Below are 18,552 nucleotides of genomic sequence, written 5' to 3'. Positions count from 1 at the left end.
AAGTATCACTGACGTTGAGCAAATTGTTCCTTCACATATTCAGTTGTTAGCGTAGGTTGAAACGTTTGGAGCATTCCGCTTCTCCTTTTCCATAAAAAGGCAAAATAAAGTTGTGAGTCAAAACACAGGAAACATCCTCCCTTGATCCAGTGAGAGTAACTGATGACAAAGAATGTGAACCGTACATTCCTCCACGCTCGTACAGCACACTCATGGCCATGAGTGATGACATATTTTTTCCCCAGGCGGATGGGTCTTCCTAATTTGTAACATAGAAAATAAAACCCAGTAAGACGGGCGAAAATAAGTGTCCTATTGGTTGCGCAAATTTTCGTTCACTGTTATTGGTTGACGGAGTTGGCCTGGGATTCCCACCCGACGGAGTTGACTTAAATATTCTTGGTTAACACATGAATTGACAAAGCATACGTATCAAGGTTCGCTTCAAGACATCGACTGTATAGGAGGGAATTTTGACTTTGAATATTTTTACCGCAGAATGGATGTTGTTAAGGGAGTGCAGAAGGTGAGTAGTTAGAACACATTTTCGATTCATTCTCAGGTCTAAGTGGGAGGATTGTACCTTTTACGCGCTCAAGAACGGGAAAATGAGCGACACAGCGCAAATCAGATATGAACGTATAAACTGCACAGGAATTATGCTATACACTGTGTTCATGATGTTGCTCATTTAATAGCTTCATTTGTTTTAGACAGTAGCCGCAGTCTCATGCCGAAATTGTCGGTTTAACTGGACTCAACATTTATACACAGTGTGCATTTACACCATTGTTTTCCCGAACGTCACTTTTCCTTTGTTTTGAGTCACTTAAAGGGATGTTGGAACGAACTTGATGTTGAGTTCCTGCGGTTCGCATTTGTCTAACTAAATATTGAGCGAGTTAAGTGTCTAGTTGCATACACGTAGACAAATGAACTTTTATTTTTTCCAAACTTGTATATAATAAGTGAAAAGATGATCACATCCAACACATCCAAGTAAAAGCACAAAATAGCCCTGTCAGTTCTACACACCACGGCCTTAACATATCATGTCTTAATATGTCAACATATTGAAATACCATGTCATGGTAAAACATGCTTATTTAAAAAGCAGTATGTAAAGGAATGTTCCCCTACATAAAAAATAAGAGAGTAATACTGTCTAATTATTGTTCTCATATGTTGAGAATAAAATGAAGTACCTTAGACCTTGCTTTCGAATGTTTCTCACAGTAAATCACAGCTCAAGGTGCATAATTTAACCTTATGCCAATTTGCGTAGCATTTGTCACTTCAGCTAGGTGATATACTGAATGGGAAACCATCGGGTCCAGGGATCTGAGCGCTGAGAAAAGACATTTCATCTTATCAGTCTTAGACAGAGACGTATCTGCAAAGTGAGACTACTTTGATTGTTGTGCCTTACGGAATCGTGGCCAAATATGTGCTCTAGTTGCTGTAGTATGGCCCTAGCTGTACTAGGGCTTGAGCACAGTTCACTTCAGCTCCGGACTTGACAGGCCCATTAAAATACTTTCCTGTATTTCAGCAGCTCCCTGCAACCCCAAGTGCTTTCCTTCTCAGAGGTCAATTGGTAGAGAGTTTCGAGTTTCCTTAACACCCGTCTGTGTCTACTAGTGTTTATTCTCCATGAAGTGTAGAACTGACAGGGCTATTCTCCATGAATCAAGAAAGCAATGCTGCTGCACTTGTTTTTTGGTTGTCAAACGAAGAGTCTCACGTCCGTGACACTGAGCGTCTCTTACTTGTGGACAGAATAGCGTTTGATTCAGTTCTCTTGCACGTGTTCTATTTAACCTCAAAATGCTATCCGTCGTCTTTGATACGGAATTGTGGAATTTTGTTATGGAATTTTGTCCTAGACGTACCGGAGGCCGTTTCAGTGCAGACAATCTTTCATGAGTAGCCTAGTTTGATTATTAGCTGATGAGAGTGCTGGTAAAAAAAATCGATTATTTCTGTTTGGCAGCAGACCAAAATGGTTTGTGAGAAGAACCTTTCACTGTTGTCACCTGGCCTTTGTTCTGTATAACCTACTTAACCGTAATCTACCCAGAATACCATATCATCTTTAGCAGCACTGCACCCTGGAGTAGACCTACCATTAAATTAATGAGGCTATTGAAACATAAGTCTTTTAATGCTTCTAAATTTGAAGCAATCAGACTTTCACTCCAGACTGTACTTATTTGCCACCCTTTGCTAAATCAACATTCTTCTGTGTACAAACTACTCATAGTGTGGACATAAAAAAACTATCAATATCCATGGAGATGGCACGTTCAAAAAAATAAATAAATACATTTGCAGTACAGTGAGTTGCAAAACTTCCTGTGTGTAAAACCGAGCTAATATTAAAATGTCATGTATTATCAGAATTATTATCATGAAGTGCATGTGCAGTGTAACCTGTCATATTACCATGGACCTCTATTGATATAGTTGTCATAACCAACTTGTTGCTATGCTTAGTCATACTGCATTTTTCCCAGATGAACATATCCAATGCAGGGAAACACTAAAATAGTTTAATTCTTTTCTGGTATTTTGTAAAACTGACAGAAAATTGTAAAGTTAGTTTATTAACATGGTAAACAGTGAGTAATGAATGGCCGTTTGAGCTTTTCATTCTTTAAAAGAGAAGAGCTTTTCAGGACTGTTCTTAGCTGTTCATCAGTACGTGTCAGGTGCCTGGAGGGTGTGAAGGGGGTCGATACTGTTTTACTAACACTCACTCAACACATACTTGCTGCTCTTCTGCAGGAATCATATGTACACAAGCATCTCAGTCCTAGTACCTAGAGGAATTTAAGCCGCACATCAAGCGGTCTACTAAAGACTTAAACGTCATGGTTGCACCATGTTTTGTTTTGTTTGTCCTGCTTTTATGACGTTATTTTTTTTTTTTACTGACCTTTCATCACTGGGCTTAACAAACCATCTCTGTGAGGCTGGAGTCTAATTTGGAAGTTTCAACTGGACTGGATTTCATGTGAGGTCAAGAGGGTTTGTTTGTGTTGATGGAACAGATGATAGACAACTTCAGAGCAAATACCAGCTTTAGCACGGCATCACCTCTTATCCATGTCACCGATCTGTCCATTCTGTTCCTGTGCCTTTGTTCACGCCGACAATACATTTATGGATACAGGGCAGAGCAATTTTTAGTACCCAGATTTTATCAGCTAATGAGAGGTCTTTCTTGTCTTATTACATCAGAGAACTTAGGACTGAAAATAGTTCTCTCATCTGCTCTGTGTTAATGGTATATGTTATACTCATCGTTTGCTTTTCTCTCTAAGGAGGGAAATCTCCCCCCAAAGCTGTGTGCTACAGAGAGGACTTGGCCCGTGTCCCATATGAAAATAAACGTCCTCCAGGCCTCAATTTGTAACTGTGTGGATTCAACGAAGCACTCATTCATGAGTTTGTTGTTTAGACTGAGAGAAAAGCGCTAAGGGCCGAAAACTTGGCAAAGTGCTTGAGTGAAGTTGTAATAATCTTCTCAAGCAGGGACGACTGACGTAAATTACTCCCCTTAGGAGTCCCAAACAAACGCATGCATGGACTGTGTCTGTTGAGCTGTCATTGACTGTAATGCCTCAGAATCTCATGGCTGGAAACCGTTGTTAACAGAATGAGGAGGTAGATACATCACCGCAGTCATGGGAGAGGTATCAGCCATTAAGTGTGTTTCAGGGAGTTCTTCTTCAGTTTTGTCACAGACACCTTTATGTGTTACAGTCTGACGAAGCTGGTGCTTTGAGTGTCATCGTCTCTGAATCTAGATGTGTGTGTGTCACACTGTTAGTCCATACCATGGCATGCCTCTGTCTTACCTCTGTCTGGGTCTAGTCAGCATAAAGGTTGACTGTAAATTTGCCTGTCAATATATGTGACTGTCTAAGTTATAAAGTAGTCTGTATGTCTGAAAGGGATTTCAGATCGAGTCTAAATGGATTAAAGTGAAACAATGTGAGTTTATTAGTAAGAACTGGGATGATTTTCATCATGTTGAATTTAAATGTGATTTTGTGTGTCCATGTCTAAATTTGAGATGCCAGTTAGAGTGGGTGTGAAGAGTAGAAACCCAGTATTCTTCAGTTCTTAAGCTGCAGGTCCCAGAAGGGCAAACTTATTGCATAAAGTGCCTTTCCTCATACAGTTCTCCGATTATTGACTTTTTTTTTCTTTTGCTTGTCTTTGGCTTTTTTTCCAGATGTCAGTGGGACCGCCGCCAGCGGGAAGGGGTGCAGCATGTCTGACATGTAAAGGGATCTGCTCTGGATTCCAGCCACATTCCTGGAGGTAATTTATTCTCTCTGCTAAAAACGTAAAGAAATGAGGAGACGACTTCTTAGTCCTCTCGCTTTTCCCCTGATATTTTTGGAATGTTTTGCTCGATTTGCCGCAAACGTGTGTCGCCAGCTATTGTGGGTGTCTCTGTTTGGATTTCCATTGGCTTCAGAGATGATTCATGGTGAAAACATGAGCAAACTTCTCTGTAAAAGCTCTCAAAATTGCAGCAGGACATGAATGCACACAATCTGATATCAGCAAACCACTTTAAATAAATGCACATTATGTAAGATGATAAAAAAAATGGTTTCAGTTGGTATTCATTAAGACAAATGTTGTTTTGTCTGTTGTTCCCTCGTATCTGTCTTTCTTCTTCAGTAGAGCAAGACACAGTAATGACAGCACATCTCGAAGATTTTAATGCTGTTCATTTATTTCCATTATCAGCCTTCATCTTGTGTTGTCCTCTCTCGGGCCATTGCACAGTCTCAATCTTTATCCATAAAAGAACACAGAACAACAAAATTAAACATTGCACAGAAAAACACTGGTCAGCAAAGACCAGCACAACACCACATCCTACATATGTCTTAGAGGCGTGTTGTCCATTCACTGCACGGTTGAACAATGAACAATGTGATACTACAACATGACTTTACACTCCATTGCTTTCTTCTTCTTCTTCTTCTTCTTGTTCTTCTTCTTCTTCTTCTTCTTCTCCTTCTTCTTCTTCTTCTTCTTCTTCTTCTTCTTCTTCTTCTTCTCCTTCTTCTTCTTCTTCTTCTTCTTCTTCTTCTCCTTCTTCTTCTTCTACTTCTACTTCTTCTTCTTCTTCTTCTTCTTCCTCTTCTTGCCTGGTAATTGATGTAACATGACTTTGTCATTCATTAGGAAGGCATGCACTGAGTGCCGCTGCAGTCAGGAGGACCATGCCCTGAGTTCAGATGTTGAGGATGATCGTAAGATGGGCCAGCTGCTGGCAGACTCCCGCTACGCCCACCTGACAGCTAAGGTCAAGGGAGGGGACGGACATAGAGTCTACAAACGCAACCGTATGATCGTCACCAATCCTGTGGTGTCACGCAAAGACCCGACTTTCAACACAATCACCTATGACTGGGCTCCTCCTGGTCTCACACAGAAACTGGTAAGACACCAGAGGACACTGTTAGAGAGGGAAGAGAGGGTGGTGAAACCTCACACAGAAACTGGTAAAACACCAGAGGACACTGTTAGAGAGGGAAGAGAGGGTTTTGAAACCTCACACAGCTGTAGAAGCCGTGATTAACTCAAAGTTTTACATTGCAGTCAGTTTTTTTAATTACTGTAATGTCACTGTCATAACACATGATTATTTTCAGAACATCTCATGACATACATTAATTACTGAACAATCAATACTATTATGTAAAGGGTTGCTAAGGAACCAAAAGAAGGCATGGTACACTTGTCTGAAGTGACCTTTTTGGGGACTCATTCAAAAATAGATGTCAGGTGATGATGGATTGCTCAGTGAGATTAATACAGGCTTTCGAGTCGTTTTGAGCAGAATCAATCCTTTTGTCACATAACGATCTGTTGATGCCTGGTCCTGAGAAAAGATGGACCATGCTTGGTCTCTAGGTTGGAGGCTGGAATGATGGAAGCTAGCCCAGAGTTAGGCACAGTACTGCTCCATTTATCACTGGAATGCGTCTGCTGCCTTCATTGCCAGTTGAGGGTAATGTTGACCTTTTCTCTATCACAAGGCTGGCTGTCACTGGTCCTGTTCTCGCACAAAGCTCTAATTTAGCCTGACCAGACACGCTTTGTGAGTGGGGGAGTATTCTCTCAGTGACTTGCTCTCCAGAGGCCCCAGTGGCAACACGCTGTAGGACAAAGATCTGGAAATAAGCCCTGTGCTTTATTATTCCACCATCTGCAGCCAGGAATCGTGCCCACTGTGTGTCCAAGTCAAAGCTTTTTATCTCACTGGGGGATTTGGAACTATTTTTTCAGTCGTCAGAGGCTTTCCTGTCTTTTTATGCAATCCTTCCCGTCATAGAACTTGCATGCTTCTACAACTACTGTACTTTGGAATTCTGTATATGCTTAACCTTTGTTGTATTAGTTAAAATCTTAAAACGTGCTTTCCACACGTGTTCAAATACACTAAAGATGTGTAGGATCCAGGCTTGCATTGGGTGACATCAAAAAACATTCAGTTTTTCTAATAGCTTACATTGGAATATTATGAAACAAAAACTTACAATTATCCCTTTAATTTTCTTCAATTTTAGTTGAAATGGTAGACTTTCGTGTTAAGATACTAAAAGCTCCCATATATTACATTTTGTTTGAATAAACCCCATGCAGTGTAACATAGATGCTTGTCTTTCATTAAAGCCGTAAATATTTGCGGTTCCTTTATAAGAATGCTTCGGCATTTTATGATACCATGAGGAACAAAACAGAGAGAACGTCTGTGGTGCAGCCGCTGGCCTCTGGGCTTTGAGGCCAAACCTGCCAGGAAGTCTTGCATGGGGAAAGGATAATGACACACTAGCTTTCATAGCTAGTGGTAAGCATATGCTAAATTGCAGAGTATGTCCTTTCACAGAAAACATACTGTTCCCTGCCCTTAACCAACTGACTTAATAGTTGTACAATGAGCTATTCAATGTGGTTGCGTGAAGTATGTTTCGGTTGGTATTGATCTTTGAATGAGTGATGGAGGAGAAATGTCTGGTGGATTATGCATTATTATACGGTCGCTTGCTTTTACAGCATCACTATGCAGGAAATTTGTCAGTGTTGAAATGACTCAAGCAGTGTCAATTTAAAGAGTTCTCTTTTTTTCAGTGCTCGACACTCACAGAGGTAGTTTTTTCACTCTACCTCAGAGTTGAATAACTGGACGTTCTTGATTTGTATACCCGTGACTGAAAACTACTTCAGTGTATTTCAAACAGGAAAAAAAAACAAACTGTGACGTAACATCACCGACAGCATTCTTTATATTCATGACCCATGAAATACTTTACACCAGAAAAAATACATGTTTGTTCAGTGAATACATATGTATATATAAAACAAAACAAATACAAAATTAGAGAACACTGAAAACAATTTTCTCTTCCGACTGGATGAAGATATGGATCTCCAGTTGACAGAGACACGGACGGGGACTGTAAACTGAGGAACTCCCTGTTAGTTTTGCAACAAGTGAGATCAAAAGAGAATTCAAACATTGAAATTTCCAGAAAGACCTCCTCTTGCTGAGCTGCTGAACTCTCAGTGGCATAGGAATTTGTGTGTGTGTGTGTGTATGTGTGTGTGTGTGTGTGTGTGTGTGTGCGCGCGCGTGTATGTGTGTGTGTGTGTGCCTGTGTGTGCGTGCATGCCTGTTTGGATTTGTTTTTGAGGAGCACAGCAGGATCACTCCGATAGCCACGCGTTGATAGAATCCCAGAGGAGAAAGTAATTGCCCTGCCAGTTCCCTGCCACTCCACGCTCCAGTGCCGGAATGTTCTCTAAATGTCTTGGCCTGCCAAGGAGTGTTTTTTTTTTTTATTTGTCATATAATGGCTGTTAAATGACTCTTAAAGTTTATATTAAAGCGGTGGTGTTGAACACAATCGTAAAGTGCCTTTAACAATGAGGCAGTGTTGTCGGGTGCCTGTGTGGGTTAGAGTGTGTGAGCTCTCTGCATGAACAGGGCCCCTGTTGGAGCTCCACAGCCTCCACCATATGAATGGAGAGCTTGTGTTCCTTCCTTCTTTCCTTCAAAAATAAAAACGTTGTCCCTGTGAATTAGGGTTCCAAGAGACTCCTGTGACAAGGTTATGTTTCCAGGGAGTGTAAATGAAGCACAAGCCAGGCACAAAGACTGAAAACTGTCCCTTAAGACAGTGGTTGTTTCTTGCGCTGGCCAAGTTCTGTCTTTAAAGAGCATCTTAAAAGGGCCTATAAAACTCTAACAGAGGAGCAGTACGGCTGGTGTCAGAGTGCTCACTTGATACGGTCATAGCTATTGTGTATGTAGGCTTAAAAACCGTGAAACAGTTGTATCAGCTCTCCTCATTTTTACTGCTATAATTATTTTGTGTGTTTCTGTCTCTCTAATGTTCTGTATGTGTGTGTGTGTGTGTGTGTGTGTGTGTGTGTGTCTAATCCAGGCCATGCAGTACATGGAACTTCTCCCTGAGGAAAGACGTCCTGTGTCAGGCACTGAGGGAGCCCTGTACCGACGCAGGCAGCTGATAAGACAGCTACCTGTGTATGATCAGGACCCCTCACAGTGCCACAGCCTGTCTGAGGCTGAGGTGAAGGCCATGGTGCAGTTTGTGAAGAGCTATAAGGAGGAGGCACTGGGGGTGGGGGAGGTGGCTCTGCCAGGAGAGGTGGGAACGGCTAAGGAGAACTCAGCCAAGCAGAAGAATGGAAAAGGTCCTCAGGAACAAGCCAGTCCAGAGCCCACCACCAATGGAGCAGTAGAGGACAATGGCAAGAAGAGTGAATATGTAAGTCAGTGATGGAATATGTTGGTTAATGCATTCTCACATGCACAGACTGTTCTCTCTCTCTCTCTCTCTCTCTCTCTCTCTCTCTCTCACACTCTCTCTCTCTCTCTCTTTCTCTCTCTCTCTGTATCTTTCTGTATCGTTCTCTCTCTCACTCATTCTCTCAAACACACACACACACACACACACACACACACACACACACACACACACACACACACATGCCAACAGTATTTTGAAACAGACTTATAATTTTGTCACTGCTGGATATGTCACTATAGTTCAGCAGTAATTATGAAGAATGTAAGACACCATGCGCATGGTTTTGGAGGAGCGGAAAGCCCTTAATTGGTTCAAGATTTTAGAGTCACCCTAGGCTGTTTATCCTGCATTTTTGTCCTTATCTTTCTAATCCATCCATTACTGTCTGTCCAAACTTCATTAGTCATTATCTGCATCCCGGTGCTCTCCAAGAACAATTATGTAGAGTAATTTTCCATTTGCCCTCTCGCTTTGGCTGAATTTATGGAATCCTTAGAATTGGTCTTAAAATGAAAAGACTGAATTGCCACATGCACAGATCAGTTTTTTTTTCTTTGATTTAAAGTTTATATTTTGATGCTGACGGCAACAGCTGAACAGCTGGTTTGCAGTCCTATTTGACATTCCTTAGGTTGGCCTTCAATAAATCAAAAAGAAACACAACGAACAAAAGATTTGTTTTTGCGCTTTCATAGGCCACATCCTGCATTTCCTGGATATAAAATCACATTTGAAAACTGGACTCTGTGGGTGGAAAGAGCAGTGCAGGAAAGTCATGCTTGTGGATTTGGGTTATAGAGGAGGCATTTGTCTTTCACAATGTGTAGCCACACCTCTGTTGGCTTCTAGCTGAAACTGGCTCAAACTCCAGAAGTGGGCTTTTTCAGTGACCTGTAATCTCCTAATCACCGACTTCTGTTTATCTTGGCTGTTGTGAACACTACCATCTGTTGTCTGTTTCTAACTTTTGTCTTGATTCAGAAATAAATATCTTGATTAAAGTGTAGAAGTTGGCTACCACATACCAAACAAATCTCTAAACCGGTCTGTGACTCTGATGAACTGGAAATTACGGAGGAAACTCGGTCATGGTTGAAAACAAAAAGGAACATCAAAATGTCTGCCATATTTTTGTTTGCATCTGAATGAGTGTATCACTTTTCAGGTCATTTAGTGTATCACAGAGTTCTGTTTATTGGAGGGTCAAATCTGTGAGAATACTATAATGATTTAAAATACTGATAAACACAATATGTGTACAAAAATATAACAGTGTGTTTAGACTGTCAGAGTACCATGTATGTGCTAATTTAGAGGGAGCTCTACCAGCTGTTTTACACAAATTTTTAATGTTTAGTCATCCGTCTTTTTGTCGTTCTTTCCCCAAATCTTTAACGAACAGAAGGGAGTGTCTTTTACAGACTTGTAAATGGCTGCAGAATGGCGATAAAACATGTAGATTTATGCGACTGAATTAATGTTTGTCTTCAGTGACATGTTTATAGTCTTGTAAAAAAAAAAAAAAAAGAACCCTTCTGACTCGTACTTTTTTCAAATGGAGAAGCACACGTAAATGTGTGAGCTACCATTTGTCTAGATGTGGAGCTTTACTCTGGGGATGAGAACATTGTGTGAGGTCTCATTCATATTCCACAGTACCTCCTCAATGAACCTGAGCACTGGTTGTTCTCTGTGAGTAACATTCAAAATGAAGGTCTGTGTGTGTGTGTGCGTGCGCGTGTGTGTTTGTGTGTGTGTTTTCCTGTGTCCTTGTCTTTTATCTCCATTCATCACATTACTGTGCTAAACAATATTCTCTCTCTTGCGCTCTCTCTCTTTCGCTCTCTCTCTCTCTCTCTCTCCATCTGTGTTTGTGTGTGTGTGTGTGTGTGTGTACACCCAGCCATATATGTGTGTGTGCCTTTGTATATGTTCTGAGTTGTTCCATCACAATAATTTGTCTTTGCACGGACTCTTGCTGGGGACCACTGTAGAAAGCGCTGTCTGTCTGTAAAACGCTCTGTAGTTCTCATGTTTCCTGCTCTTGGCAAAACCATGCCCACGCAATGTGTGCTTTTTGTAGGGGTCTGGAAAGAGACAAGGGCTTTGTGCTCTAAAGCCTTGTCAAGCAGAACACAGAGTCTCTCTCGCTCTCTCTCTCTCTCTCTCTCTCTCTCTCTGTATGTGTGAGTTTGTGTGAGTTTGTAAAGAGCTATTCCTGTAATTTAAGAAGTGATAAATCAGTTCGATTTTATTCCTGAATATATCCTCAGATTTGATTTGTAGTTGTTTGGGAATACTCCATTAATATTACAACCATTTCCATTAAGACCTTTAAAATCTGACATTTTTTGCATGGAACATTTCATTCTGCATAATTACCACAGGGAAATATTTGTTTGTAATTTCAGGATGGTGAGTAATGTCTGGGATGTAAAACCAACAAACAGACTAAACCTACCTGTTGTTCATCATCTGTGCTTTTAAAATCCCTCCCTCCCACTCCCTCCCTCTGTCTTTTTCTCTCACTTCTTCATTCTCCATTTCATTCACATACATTTGGCTTTGGGTGGAAAGGGTTGCAGTATGAAAATAATTAAAGCTGGAGAAACATCTGCTCTTCATTGGGTTTTATCATAACAGGAATGCTCGGTTTGGGGCCTGTGTGTTATTGCCATGGCGATATGGCTTTGATTATTTCTCTGGAGAGTGAAAGGATGATCACCAAGAGTTCTGAGCCAGTTTAAAGTGTGAGGAATGTGTGGTTCACCATGTGTTTTGCTGTCACTTAGACCCCTTTGTGTGTCTCTGTTGTCTGTGTGGGAAAGTGCTGATTGTCTCATCATCCCTTCTCTTCTAACTGCCAGTACACCATAAAAACTTGTAAGGCAACTTATAACTTATAGCTTGTAACATTACAGCTTTTTTTTTTAATAAACTGAAATTTTGGATCATAGAAAACTCAAGTAACCCAACTTTTCAGCTGATTTTACTCAAAACTGTGAAGTATGTTGCCTTGTAATAGAGTTGGTCAATCTTCTTTTTTTTAAACAGTATTTGTCTTTATATCCCTTTGTTTACCCATCTAGCTATTCGTACCTGTGCCACCAAAACGACTTCAAATGACTTTCATTTTTACAACTCAAACTCTCTGTCCGTCTCTATATTGTTTTTATTTGTATTTTTGTACGAGATGAGGTTTTCAATATATGCATTTCAATGTATTTCAGTATATCTGTACATCAGTTCACTTGACCTGTCTGTCTGCAAGACAAATATGCTGTATTACTGTAATTCTGTCTGCCTTTCTGTATGTCTCTTTGTGACTGTTTTCTGTGTGTCTTTCTGCAGCGCTGTACTGGCTGTAAGGAACTGGTTTCACTGGACAGTCCAGTGGTGTATGCTCAGAGAGCAGGCTACGACAAGCTCTGGCACCCCACCTGTTTTGTCTGTGCTGAGTGTGGGGAGGCCCTTGTGGACCTTGTCTACTTCTGGAAGAAAGGAGTCCTGCTTTGTGGTCGTCATTACTGCCAGAGCGAGAGACCACGCTGCAGAGGCTGTGATGAGGTGACTGACATATTCACTCTCCACTGTCCAGTGACTGGAGGCTAAGGAAAAAAAGGATGTTTCCTACACAGTGTATTTTACATTCTTTTTTTTGTAAAAGTTATGACTGTATTTATCACTTTTTATTTATCACCCATAATGGGCCTGTCTTAACTAACAGAATCTCTCTCTCTCTCTCTCTCTCTCTCTCTCTCTCTCTAGCTGATATTCATTGAGATATATCATCAGGATGCAGATGGACAAGTCTGGCATAAGGAGCACTTCTGCTGCTGGCAGTGTGGTCAGAGCCTTAACACCCAGTGTGGCTGCAGCCAACAAGCAAGACCTGTTTAAAAGTCCAGCTTGCCCGTATACTCTAAACTTCAAACCAGTCAGACCTGTGTGCTTAAGTGCAACAGAGGGCCAGTTCACATAAATTTACCCTCGATAATTCATTAGAACCCATTAACAGCTATGCACCGTTGATTAATAGGTAATCATTTTTAATAACCTCAAGTGATCAAATAGGAATAGAAGCTTTAACAATAGTTGGAAGCAAATCAAAACCCTAATCGTATTGCTTAATTTGAAATATTGTCGAAGATACACTGATAAATTTAATCTGAAGTGACTCTTGTCTAGGTTTATCTTAGAGATTTTAATGACCACAAGTGAATCATTTATTTATCATTCATAGTTTGTAAACAGAATACTCTGTGCTCTGATGTTTAAGGACAAATATACAGCACTAATGCGTCACTGTGTGATATAACACACTTGCGACCTTGTCTTGGACGAGAATCAGAGGTGATGTGATTGGTTGGGTGGGCCGTTACTGGAGGTCCGCGGGGACGTGCTTTATGATCTGTGTGAGCTATTCGCTGTACACAAGCGTGTAGGATGAGTCACTGATCAACAGGGTAGAGTCTAATCCTCAGAAGCATGCCAGAGCTTGTGTATGTGGTAACCCAAAGTCCCTTAACACAGTTCCAGAGCTATGCTGACAAAGCCAAACCGAACGCACAGCTAACCTCACACTTACCCAAGAGAGACAGAATAGAGGAGGAGACGAGAATAAGGAAGGAATGTTTAACAGCGATCCAAAAACGCTGGAAAAGAAAGGAAGAAAATTCAGAGGAGAGGAAAAATAAGACAGAAGCGATTTTAGTGCTAAATATTTAAAACCACAGGCGTGATGAAGAAAGCTGAGAGTGAGAAAAGTTCTCTGCCCACACAGTCCTATTGAAATGATTTTTGTGAAGTTATACAGGAGTAACACAAGTGGCAGCTGGCTAGTGCTGGTCCAGAGACAAACCAGAGCCTCTTGAGTAGCGGCGCGTAGGTAAGAGTTCACAGAGAGCTCCTTTAAAACATTTCCGACAGGCTCAAATGAAACACTTTCATGTGGGTCCATTTGTAAATATTTGATCACCCTGAGAGTCAGGGGCCCATTAAGATGACGCTTTTCACAGCCAGTCTCTGTCATTTCACTCAGCATGGTATATTTAAAGTAATAGGCAGGAGATAATTGTTAGACATGCCACAGCTTGTGGAATTTTGAATACAGACAGTCTCCCATCCTCCTCTGTAAATTTGCAGATTACCTCCGGACCATAATATAATTTTATTTGGGTGGGGGGGTGGAAGGGGGGGGGGGGCGGGTTACATAATATCACTGCAAGTGCCTGTATGGATATCCCTGGGAATTGGGCCTAACCCAAGAACTATTTTCATTTGAAAACAATATCATATTCTCATATTTTTTCAGTATTGTTTTCAATATTTACACAGATGTTTTAGTTAAGAATGGAAGAAAGCGTGTGATTTTTAAATGTGTTCTTATTACTTGGTCCTGGAATAATACTTATCTAAGTATTTTAAATATCATATAGTCAATTATGAGTGAGGTGCAAAAATTCTTTTTTGTTTTTCTTTTACTTTCAGACAATACATTGTACTAGTTAAATTTGCAACGGAACTGGAACCAGTGAATCAGTGAATACTTTAACGTTATTGGTAACATTAAAAAAAAAAATCATATTTATGTTATTGATTACTTTTTTAGCTACATTTACAGCATATTGTATACTACAGATTATGTGAATAATTTGGTAGAAGGATTTGTTTGTAGTTCATCAACTAGATTATTTGACACTGAGCGTAGGCCTATTAGTGATTTTGCCACTTGTATGGCTGTCTTCCGTTAGAACTACCCACAGTTCCTAGTAAGTGTCTGAATAGTTCAGACTTTACCAACCCTTTTGTCTTTTTCTCTGAGTGTTTTAGACTCATACTCACAGACTGATGAACTCATAGACTCATGACACATATTGTCTGTGGGGAGTAGCATTTTTAACGAGTTTATTTGTGCAGACTTTATCAGTGACATGCTTTTGCTCTCACAAAAAGCTTATCTCAACTGTAATTCTTGTTTGTTTGATTGTTTTGTATCCAAATGCCTTGTTCATTTTGTAAGGCTTAGAACCAATTAATGTATGTGTTGTTTGTTTTAAAACGGCATTTGAATGTACATTCTAGGCTTTCATTTTGACATTTTGACAACTTCTACTTTGCTGAAGAAGACGATTTTTTGTACCTAATATTGTAAAAATCCATTTCGACTATGTATGGATTTACTCTTCCAGTATTTTATAAATTCATGTACATGTTTCCATTACAAATGTATTTTTCTCGCCCTAATAAAGAGCTTGACCTATCATACTTTCCCACATGATGAACAGTGATTTAATTGATTTACTTTTTTTGTTGGCACAAGAAGTGCAAGCTGCTTGAAATGTTCGATTTTTTTTGCAACTCCAGTTCTAGTCCTAATAATCCAGTTCTGTGCAACTGTACACAGTTATTACAAAAGTTACAGCAAAAGTATTTTCTGATATGCTCTCACAGAAAGCTTATCTCAACTGTGATATGTAACAAATACAGATTAGTTGTATTATTTTTATCCAACCAAGTGCAATGAAGTTATGCCTCCTCCCATTGTGCAGTCAGGAAAAGGTGAAAACGTGATGCTTGGTCTGTTCATTACCTCACTGAGTGCATGCTGCAGCTTGTTAGTCCTATGACATCATCTTAGTTTCTAGCCAGATAACCCAGAGGACTAGGTCCCTCCTAGTCACTTCCTGAATTCTAATTTTTAATAGGATAAACTGAAGAATGGCCCCTTTGATCTTGTTTGTTCCTCCTTGCCTGCGCAAGTTCATACTCTAAACTTCCAGATGTTCTAAAGGTCTATACGCCTAGTTCACAAACTGCTAATAGTCTGCAGACACACCCAAGACTTAGAGACTCTGAAAAGTTCTCTGAATCTTCAGTCATGTTCACCAGCCATGACGTATCAAATTCATCCACACACCAAAGGGGCAGAATGTCTTTTTTTATTTAGACAACTGCTTTTTTATTTAGAGATGAAAACAAACACCTACACGGTTAAACAAACAATTACATCACCACTGATGCATTCACTTACGTGGAAACGACTTCTATTTACTGAAAACAATTTCAGAACCCAGAGGTATTGAATGTAAGATTTGTTAATGAGAAAAACATATACCCATACAATTATAAAGAATATAGCCCACAATAAACCATATACCCATAGAGTTATGAAAAATATAACCCACAATAAGTTCATATTCCTGATGGGATATGAACAACTGAGAACCATTCAGTTTTTTTTTGCTGTGTAATCCCAGCGTGGGCCTTTTCTATCCACATCAGATAGACCTCAAAGCCTCTCTCTCTCACTCTCCACTTTTCTGAAATAAAACTGTGGAAATAAAACATGTTGAGAGATGGTTGTCTGGACTATGTAAGAGTGTCTCTGATTTTTAAAACGGCAGTGCTGAATTGAAGTCTTTTATATATTGGCCACACCTAGTATAGCTAGTACATCCATTTTATGTACTGGGTCTTCACAAACTCAGAGTTTCTTTTCGGTCTGCATTTTATTGTCAGTAGTTACAGTGCATGACTGTAGAGGCAGAGAAAAACTAGCTTAGTGGAAAAAGTACAGTGGGCTGCCTCATACTGAGGTTTGGGCATTTTGTACAAATTGTGCTGTTTTTTTCTTATTAATTAATTTTCTGTTTTTATAATGGGCCTGACAGATTTCTCATGTTTAAGATATTGCCTTAAGTCTTAAGTAAGATGGGTGTGCGAGTTCCTGAGAAGATTCTTATCAGCTGTAGTTTCCTCTCTCTGCCTGTGCTGTGACCTAAAGACCTTTGGGACTTTTGGGAGAGGGGTGTAAAATTTTGAAAGTAGCATTTTTACATCACTATTAGCCAAAATAAAACAATGTATATATTTTAATGGCAACATGATTTTAACAAATTAGAGAATGTATGCAAGTAAAAAACTTCATTGTACTTCATTATATTCTGCTATCTTTGTGGTACATTTGCTAAAGGTTTTAGAAAAAAAAAAATCCTGCTTAAATGTTTCATTTAGATGACAGCCAGCAATACAAAAGAGCATTGAAACGATTTATTGGAAATTCAAATTTCATGCTCAACTTCATTAATGCAAGTGAAAATCTGGGTTTTAGGACATTTATCGAGGTCATACTTGAGGGATTGGACACAGACACTGGCCCAAATCTCCATTCCTCCTAAGCTTTACTGCCACTCTCATTCTGTGTTGGACCAGCATTTTTACTACTCTAGGATAAAGATGCAGGAATTTGTGCTGATTTCACAGCTCTTGGACATTAGCCACTGGCAGTTGATGAGACTACACAGACTCCAAATCCTGCTGCCCTTGATCGCTCTTTTCTATTTGAGGCAATTCATAATGTCTAAGAATAACTCTTTGTGTTTACATAGCCCCTGCAAATATTTCAGCTATTTCATATATTACATTCCCCACCCATTACATCACCATAATTACTGGGAGCTTTTGGGCAGAGGAAGATGTATGATAATGTTGAGTGATTTTGGTGTGTTATTAAAAGAAAATGATATAATAAGGAGAAAATGTTTTTTTTAAATAATAAAGTTGCTGTGGTTACTTGAATGGGAATTCTAAACTCTGCTAACTACTACATCCATTTAGGAAGAACTGCTCTCAGATGTGCAAGAGTAATGAGTTTGACCTGGTTTACTGAACAGCTCATTCCATAAAGATAAACTTTTGACTTTTTGTCTACTTCTCATACTGTACCTTTAAGCTTAAATGCTTCTCTCTGGTTTCACACTGTATCTTTCTGAAGTGACTGGGATTGTACAGGGCAAGCCAACAGCAATGTCCCTGTGTCCTTCTCATTTGCTCAGATGATGCCAAAAGGATGCAGGTCCAGGGAAGGTTTAGCCAACAGTAACATGCCACTGCACAGACTGTCTTTGTCTCCAACGGCAGCTTAAATGCTTCAGAGTATGGAATCCACACATGATCACAAGGCCAGATGGGTGGCTTGGCTATGGGTGTGATGTTTGGTAGTGGAGAGTACTGGCTGACACAAGTCACAGAGCTAAAGACATTGCTGTGTGAGGTCAGTGATAAAGGATTGCCCATGAAGCTTGGAACAGGTCTTGGAACTTGGTCTTTGCCCAAATAAATTCATTATGTATACCATATTAACCAAGTTTCATAGAGATCTGATTGGTTAAGAGAAGTGAGTTTCAGTTTAAGCTGCTTTGGGCCAGGTGAAACTTTCATCCTAGTACAGCCTTCCAAGCAGCACTTATTTTATGTCAGGGTTGTACCTTGGGGAGGCTCAGTGCTCAGCTGGATCTTGGCTGAGCAGTGTCATTTAAGCATCTCTGTCCAGAACAGCAACTGCTTGGTAAGAGCACTGAGTACAACTGCTGTAACCATGTGATGAGCCAGCGCCTACCAACCTGCTAAAAGAAGGAGTCTGGGGAGAGGTAGGTGGAGAATCCAGAAAGAACTCATGAGTACGAATCTTGGTGGGCCATGTCCAAGGTTGACCACTGTAAGCTGTGTGGACCAGGTGAAGAAAACTTGCCTGCCACACATGAGACCCTGGTTCGATTCCTGATATGAGCATGCCAAAGGTAACAACACCTGCTTTGCATTGCTGACAACCAACCAAAAGACACTGCTCCTCACCAGGCCAGAACTTCACCAGTTGCCCCTTGCCAAGGCACTCAGGGCATGT

At 40.2% G+C, this 18,552-nt stretch overlaps 1 protein-coding gene across 1 annotated transcript; it reads left to right on the top strand.

Moving 5' to 3' along the window:
• Positions 1 to 472: 472 nt before the first annotated feature.
• lmcd1 (LIM and cysteine-rich domains 1) lies at positions 473 to 12,932 on the top strand. The gene is made up of 6 exons (XM_030778535.1): positions 473 to 526; positions 4,244 to 4,332; positions 5,215 to 5,470; positions 8,481 to 8,825; positions 12,219 to 12,434; positions 12,636 to 12,932. The coding sequence occupies exons 1-6, from the start codon at positions 500 to 502 to the stop codon at positions 12,765 to 12,767; spliced, it is 1,065 nt and encodes a 354-aa protein (XP_030634395.1). The 5' UTR covers positions 473 to 499; the 3' UTR covers positions 12,768 to 12,932.
• Positions 12,933 to 18,552: the final 5,620 nt, after the last annotated feature.

The sequence above is a fragment of the Chanos chanos genome, chromosome 6 (assembly GCF_902362185.1).
Source record: "Chanos chanos chromosome 6, fChaCha1.1, whole genome shotgun sequence".
NCBI classification, from domain to species: domain Eukaryota; kingdom Metazoa; phylum Chordata; class Actinopteri; order Gonorynchiformes; family Chanidae; genus Chanos; species Chanos chanos.
Note: the sequence above shows the minus strand (reverse complement) of the source record. Positions and strands in the feature narration are given on the sequence as shown.